General features: G+C 33.1%; 2 protein-coding genes across 2 annotated transcripts; both read left to right on the top strand.

The window, feature by feature from the left end:
* Positions 1–1,318: 1,318 nt before the first annotated feature.
* Positions 1,319–5,910, top strand: LOC134231611 (uncharacterized). Its single transcript, XM_062713597.1, has 5 exons — positions 1,319–1,361; positions 2,750–2,863; positions 3,427–3,552; positions 4,926–5,036; positions 5,306–5,910. Exons 1-5 carry the CDS (start codon positions 1,319–1,321, stop codon positions 5,908–5,910), a joined length of 999 nt encoding a protein of 332 aa, XP_062569581.1.
* An 87-nt stretch (positions 5,911–5,997) lies between these two features.
* LOC134231608 (uncharacterized) lies at positions 5,998–6,630 on the top strand. The gene has a single exon (XM_062713593.1). It carries the CDS (start codon positions 5,998–6,000, stop codon positions 6,628–6,630), a length of 633 nt encoding a protein of 210 aa, XP_062569577.1.
* Positions 6,631–8,045: the final 1,415 nt, after the last annotated feature.

An 8,045-nucleotide genomic window follows, 5' to 3' on the forward strand; every position in this document is an offset into this window, starting at 1 on the left:
GAATGGTTCTTAAAGGATTCTTAACAGGTTCATAAAAGTAGTTCATGAATAAAATTCATGAAAACATTCATAATTCAAAGTTCATGAACAAATGATGAACAAATATGAATATTGGTAATTTTCAGTTTAAAGAAAAAAACTTAGTAGTTCAAGGTAATGAATGTTCATGAATTTTCATGAAGACTAAAAATGTAAAAATAATTGTCACAAACGATCGCCAGAAAACACTCATTACTCCCATAATACAACTTTTGCATGCAGATGCAATTGTTGAACAACCCCCTGATTTAATTAATAACAGTCATGCTTTTGTTTTGATTTTGAAAGTATGGGATCAGGGCCGAGTAGGGGAACATAAGAGGTTAAAATCACTATTTTCTACTCTATGTAATTGATAACTTAGATTCTTCAGGATAATAAAACTCTGTTATGAACTGTCTAGAAGGGAGATTATAATTAAATTATGATCGTAATTTAAAGAACACTGCATCAATATTGACAGCATCTTATTCTCATATTGAATTACTAAATTAATGTTTCTTCATCATTCAAATTGGCCAGCTATATTAAAATTGTGCTTTAAATTATCTCATTTTTCACGAAACAACTTTGTTCGACCGAATTTTCTCTATTTGTCAAACTTTTAACAAGTTGTAAGAAAATGAAACAGACTTACAGTCTAGGAAAAATTTCATAATCTTCCTAAAAACGTATCATAAATTTATTGACAACTAAAAAATTATATCTCTTGTCCGTACTGTACCGTACCATTCTTGGGTCGTAAAGCTTTATATTTTGATGTTGTTATAAAGACTAAAGTCACATTTTTCTGTCCATCGTGTGTAAATGATACAGCACAGGCTGCATGGTTGTGAAGAAGCTATGACATGAACCACATTCGTATTTTGTAGTCTATTCTCCTATACACTTTCATAGCTCAGGGTACTCAGTTTGAGGGAGAGTGGTTCCAAGAGATATTTGTTGTCCTCTGATATGGAGGCGGCCATACTTGAATACGAAACTATGGCTTTACAGGTATAATTTTAAAAAATTCCAATTCAATAAATGATATAACTTATATTAATTTTAAAAAATTAATTTCAGTGAAAAATCATTCAGATAGTGTTTGTTATTTTTTGTTTAACAAAAATCTTGGCAATTCGAAACTATTTCTTAATTAGCTCTGCATGACACTTTTTAAAAGGCGCAAACTTTGAAACGCGCGAGACGTTGGAAAGTGAATCGGTAGAATGGGAGGATTATTAGCGTAGTCATTCTTTGTCAACCTTTGAAGAAAATAACAGAATACGAAGAAGGAATGTCCAGAGGATCAATTTACTTCATAACTGCAGATAATAGTGGTGAGTTACAAAAAAAATGGAGGCAATCGCTGAATCTGTGAGATATTTGTCAAGATGTTACTGTCTATTTGTAAGAGTTCAGTCATGTCCTTTTTATTGAAAAATTTGTCAAACTTTGTTATGAGTAAGAATCCAACCAAATTACGTTACATTTAATAATTAAAGATTGAAACATTCATCCTGTTCACCTATAATATCTTGAACATGGCGGGCATGGGAAACAGGCTAAACTCCCGCTCGGAATGCTTTAAAATATGGCAGTGCCTATGATGCAGAATTAAATGAAACAAATATGCAAGTCAAGTTTTCACATTTATGAGTATTTTCAGAAAATCTTTGTTCTTGTAGGGAAAAGAGAAGCAGTTCACAGATAATGTTAATGAGTTGAGATCAGAAGATTAAAAAACTCTGGCTGCCAAAAAAAAAAAAGAAGAATATAAAAAATCCAGGCTCTTGAAGAAAAACAAAAGAAAGGAATGAAAATATGAATCGTAATCGATCAAAGGATCCAAGTGATGAAATTCTGAAAATTCCACAGGGAAAGCCAATAAGATTTTTTTATTTGACCACCTCTGCTCAAAATCCTTGAAAGCCCTTTTAGCTGATGCCCTAATTGCTGAACACACTTTTCTGCCAGACAGTGAGACTTGGATTAAAAATCATTCCATTTTAGGCATACGCTTTGAAATACGCTGAATAAGGAACCCACTCTCCTCTTGACCAAGTAAGGTTAAGGATTCTGCAAAGAGTCGTGTTTGAATTGAAATTTTTCATAATTTATTAGGAATGAACTACATAGTTTATTTATTATCGCTATCACTTATCAGAGTTGTTTACTTGAACAAAGATTTTGTTACCATGATTGGAAAACAAAAATTCTGTGAAATCTTTTAAGATGCTATTAAAATATTTTCTTTTACAGTTTTTCATTTTGCATAACTTATTACATTTTTGTTTACTATTTAAGCAAGAACATTCATGAATAGTTCATGAACATTCCTAAATAACTTTTACAAATTATTCATGAATAGTTCATGAAAATGCATTGAACCTATTAATATCATTCATGAACTTTTCTTGAAAGTTCAAGAATATAATTCATGAACTTTTCTTGAAATTTAAGTTCAAGAATTATTCTTGATCATTTTGCAGGCATTTAAAAAATCCAAGTTTGTTCATGAACAACAAATAATTCTTGAATATTCTTGAACTTGGTTTTCATGAATAAAATCCATGAAATCATGAGTGTCCAATTTTAACTTCATGGGATCTTCATGAACAATTCATGAGCTGATTCAAGAAAATAATTCATGAACTTTTCTTAAAAGTTCAAGAATTATTCTTGATCATTTCGCAGGGGAATGTCTATATTGTATTTATTTGAACAGGAGGAAAAGAGGACTGTTACAAGTCTGATACCTACTGCAAAAGAGGTAGAATTTGTCGTCCAGGGAAGAAGTCGTGTTCTCCTCCAACGCCACAACAAAAATGCTTCCTGCTCGGTAAGACTTCTTTACGTCTTTACGGATATCTGCTCCTCAGTCGAGAGGGATACTGAGAACTTACTTAACTTAGAAGGACAATGTCTCTTCTTGTTTCAATGTTTCTAAACGTAATTTTTGGACTTTCTATCACAATAAATACTCGGTTGTTCTTGTAAATTTTGCTACATTTACACATGGCAACTGAAAAAAAACATCAAGAGTAAATTATCTCCTGTGTAAAACTAAAGTGCACCAATGCCGACAAGACTGTATTTTGCACATAACAATATTCCCATGCAAATCTTGCTTTACATCCCCTTCCCCGTTCACATTAGCAAAAATATAGTCAGGTAAAAACAATCATGATATATGTAAATTTTTTACCATGTTTAGATAGATCTAATATGAACAATACAATAATATTATAGGGTATTCTTGCAAACAGTCGTTTTCAGAATCGAGGGATTCAAAACGATTCTTTAAAATAAACATATATTGTAATAAACATATATTGTAATAAACAGATATTGTAATAAACAGATATTGTAATAAACAGATTCTGTAATATTTGATTATATCAGGCTCAAGCAGACGAGAGTTGTGTTATCGTCCTGTACCATATTGTCACCGAGGGTACGTCTGCATCAGATGGAAAAAGTACACACAATGTAGGCCACCGTACACCGGTAAAAATTGCAAGAAAATAGGTAAGATTTATTAATGATTTAATTATCGCTTCACAACTGTTACACATAGCATTTAAGAGGAAACATACATACATTTTTTTCCTCCAAAATAATTTCAAATATTTTGCTCCAATTATAAAAAAAAATGTTTAAAAAAAAGGCATCTCCAATTTCTTGGTACATCTCAAGTGCTGAATACTGGGCCATTTTCACCCCTAGTCGTTTTCGCTCGCAGAAAATTGCCTCGTTTTAAATTTGCACAAACACATTGTACAGTTGTGTTTAAGTGATTATGTCCTCTTTTTCCCCTTTTATAAAAGGGGAGTTTCGATAAGGCTGTTTTTCGGCCCCTCTATTTTATGGTCACGTGATAATTTAAAGTTTAAGTATGCACTCCCTTCTATAATTTTTTGTAGTAGGCAATTATAAAAGGGGCTAATAGAATTATTTCAACATCAAATCATAAATGAAATATGACTGATATGAATATAGACACCAATTAACAATTTTTACATTTATTTTTACAGAGAATTAATAACTTTTGTTTTATGTGAATATTGTTTAAGGTGCAAGATCTTTCTCGTGTTTTTTATTTGAAACTTTTCTGTAAATGCTGATAAGTTTAACCTTTAAAACATATACATTCTTTGTATAGTATAGACAGACACTTGTTAAAGAGGAATTTACCGACAGTTGATACTTGAACATAATTACCAATTTATAACATTTTTTCCATACGTAGGGAAGCAAATGTAAAAATATATAGATATACAAACGATAAACTTTAACCGTCATGTAACGTGATATCATAACGTGATATTTATAAATTGAGTTTTAAATCATGTTTTAAGATTAAAAAAAAAAATGAAATTCGTTAGGCAAGCAGGGATGCTTCCTCCTCTGTGGTACCTGACATCTTGTGTCTCTGGGTCCCAGTTTGTTTAGACCCTTTTCCTTTGACATATTTCGCCAAGAAGTTATTCCCCTTTTATCATTTTTATTTTTTTTTCATTTTTTATGTTAAAGATAATTGTCATACATATCTACTTCTGACAAGGTGTGGAATTCAAAATATAAATTTTAATACCTTTTATGCAGCTATATTAAGACTTTATGCAGGTAATGTTTAACTATGTTCACTCTGGAAAAAGTCTCCTTTTAACAATATTACAACTTTATTTGTTATTTTTCTTCAAAATTTTGAAATTGTGAATTAAAATCTTACAAACAGCGATCAAAACCTTAATTATGCTTTTAAAATTCTGTTCCATTTCCTTTGAAGCCTCTTAAAATACATCTGCAATAAAAAGGAAAATATTTAACATTATTATGTTAAAAATGTAATATGAATTAAATCAAGTGTAATTCATAACATCTCCTCTTTTTGTTACTAGAGAGAGATGCATGCTATTCTATACCATGTCAAAACGGAGGGACATGCACAATTAACGAGAACTCGTACCAGTGCACCTGCAACAAAGGGTGGTCCGGACTGAACTGCAGGGGTAATGACAAACTAGATTCTTTTGAATATGCATTTCCACGCATGTAGACACATGCTGTACATGTAACGTGGAATTCCTACTACATGTAACACGTTGTCACTCCTACTCATGTATCGACTCATGCAGTATAAGTGACGTGACTATTCCTACCTATATTGACAATTGCCGAACAAGTAAATGATTGATCCTTAATTTTATGACTTAATTTTGCTATTTTTAAATTAAATTCATACATTGATTTTTCATCATTTTTAAAATCCTTTTTCTAGATTTCAACGGAACTTTCAATTATGAATATAATTTGCCGATTCTGTGGAATCCAGCTTCTAGAAATATTGAATCGATATCAATCTACCTGACAACAAACACCTCTTCAACGGTAGAAATCTCCACTTCAGAAAATCTAAATGCGACACTGAAAAATGATATCGATCAAATATTTTTCTTCAACTCGGAACGCAAAGTTGCCCTCCCTGCAGAAATGCAAGGTATTATTCTTCAGAAAGAACCAAAAGCAGTGAAAATTCGCTCAACTGATCCAGTTTCTGTCTTTCTGTTAGACAACGACTCGTCAGAACCTGATGACAGCTCTCTTATATTCCCAGTAGAAGACATTCCAACAAGAGGGATATGGTCATATTTCTATTTCATACCATCTACTGTCCCACGATTAGTTTCTAACACCGCGTATTCAACCGTATTTGGTATAGCTGCATTAAAGAATAACACAGATGTCTCGCTTGAATTTCAAATGCTCGACAACGGATCATCTATATCTATTAATGGTCAAGAGTTCGGTCACCGGGACTTTTTTAAGACAACCTTGGATAGTATGGAGACATTACAGATTGGAGACAACACTGACCTAACTTGATGTGTGGTAAGATCTCGTTCCCAGCCTATTGTAGTATTTTCGGGAAGTGGACCTAACTTTTCTCCTGACTCGTATGGCAGCCAAGTAATGGAGCAGCTTCACCCATTAGCTGATTGGGGCTCTATCTTCATTGTACCGCCTGACTTTCTGAATAATGAAACATTCATACAAATAACATATCCTCTTAGTGGTAGTCCTTTGGACGTGCAGATTTCGAAAGGGGCTTCCAAGCACAATATTTCAATAGATAAATGGGCACCATACGAAATAAGTTCATTAGCTAATGTGACAACAGTCATCAATGCTGAAATCATTTATCCTCCTTATGTTTTCAACTTTCCTCTGCAGGTTATCAACTATGTCAGGCAAACTTCAAACTCAGGTAATTCGTACATGGTTAATATTCCTGGAGTTCGCCAATATAAAAGTCAATACCAAGTCCCTATTCCTGATGGATACCTCAACAGCTACATCACAGTCATGATTAGAAATAACTCGATATCAGATCTTCGACTGAACGACCAAGCTATTTCTTCAGATATGGTTCGTTTTGAGAGCAAGGTTGTGGTTAAAAGTATCGAATACTCCATTGCTACTGTCGAGGTCTCCCCTGGTAGATTGAATATAGAATCAACAACTGATTCTCCGTTTGGACTGATCGTCCGGGGCTATGGAGATTCTGGTGCCCATGGATTTACAGGAAATTTTGTCGACCCATAATTTTAATGTAAGCAATGAAGAAACTTCATAATGATTTGCTCAGCAAGAATGTTTTTCTTCAATGCAGAATTACATAAAATAAACAAATATTAAAAGCATATTAAACTCTTTCTTTTTATAAGACTCAAAGGATTCAATACAAGATCTTAGATTTTAGATTTTTCATTATTCATGCATGACTTCTCTCTGAAATCTCATGGTAAAGTAATTCTACTAATTTTCCAAGTTACTTAATCCGACTTCATATCTTCTGAAAATAGAAAATAAAATAACATACAAAATTTTTAGAAACAAACATGAAGCTAGAGGCCAAGGGGCCCTATAGGTTACCTGAGTACATGTATCATGCAATACCTTTCCAGCAATTGAATTTGGTTGATTTGTGAAACTAGAGGCCATGAAACAATTTTGGAAGAAGTACCCTCCTTGTCATAACTATGTACTTATATCGTTAGCTTAACATCCAAGATCAGAGGAAAAGACTTTCAATGAATAAATGCATTTCCACTATTCAATCAATAAAACTCCGCCCTAATACCAGAACCTCGATCCAGGGGCCATGAAATGTACAATTCAGAAAGAGACATCCTACTTAAAACTTTGTAAAAAGGTTCACTGGTTTAATATCAAGGAGCCGAAGAAAAGATTTTCAAAATATTAATGCATTTTTTCGATGTAATCCATAGAGCACACCCAAACACAGAGACCCCTGATCCAGGGGCCATGAAATTCAGATTTGAGAAGAAACATACTTTCTTGATGTAACTATGTACAAGTTTCACTGGTTTAATACCCAGGAGCAGAGGTGAAGAATTCAGGCATTTTCACTATAATTATTTTAGCCCGCCCTTTCACCAGAACCCCTGATCCAGGGGCTATGAAATTCCCAATTTGGGAAGACACACTTTCCAATCATAAATATAAAATTATATCATTGGCATAATATCCAGGAGCAGTGAAGAAAATTTTCAAAGAATAAATACATTTTCACCATATAATCAATAGAGCCCCTCCTAGAATTCTAGAACCTCTGACCCAAGGACCATATGCATAAAATTAACCTTTTGAAGGAAGAACTCTTCATCATAACTATGTACACATTTCATCAACTTAAAACCAAGGAGTGGGGAAAAGTTTTCAAAGAAATAATACATTTTCACTATGTAATCAACAAATTCCCATCCTAGCGGCATAACCCTTGACCCTGGGGGAATGTAATTCATTATTTTTGTAAAAGGACTCTATGCTTATTACAATCATGCCAATGCAACAGTTTGACTGCATGCTGTCCAGAAATAAAGAAGATTTTTAAAGATTTCATTAATTATGGTCGTTAGAGGCTAATAGCCCCACCCCTCAAGCCAAGAGGGATGGGGTGCAGGGGTCATAAATTTCACAATTTTTGTTTCCCTTTT

This window comes from Saccostrea cucullata, unplaced genomic scaffold (assembly GCF_032062105.1).
Source record: "Saccostrea cucullata isolate Sc308-1 unplaced genomic scaffold, CSIRO_AGI_Scuc_v1 ctg4464, whole genome shotgun sequence".
Lineage (NCBI taxonomy): Eukaryota > Metazoa > Mollusca > Bivalvia > Ostreida > Ostreidae > Saccostrea > Saccostrea cuccullata.

Bases quoted from the DNA above. Each gene is read 5' to 3' on its own strand.
- LOC134231611 (XM_062713597.1), top strand. From the start codon at position 1,319: ATGTCCAGAGGATCAATTTACTTCATAACTGCAGATAATAGTG. The intron at 1,362-2,749 runs GTGAGTTACAAA...TTATTTGAACAG, and splicing joins CATAACTGCAGATAATAGTG to GAGGAAAAGAGGACTGTTAC. The intron at 2,864-3,426 runs GTAAGACTTCTT...TGATTATATCAG, and splicing joins ACAAAAATGCTTCCTGCTCG to GCTCAAGCAGACGAGAGTTG.
- LOC134231608 (XM_062713593.1), top strand. From the start codon at position 5,998: ATGGAGCAGCTTCACCCATTAGCTGATTGGGGCTCTATCTTCATTGTA.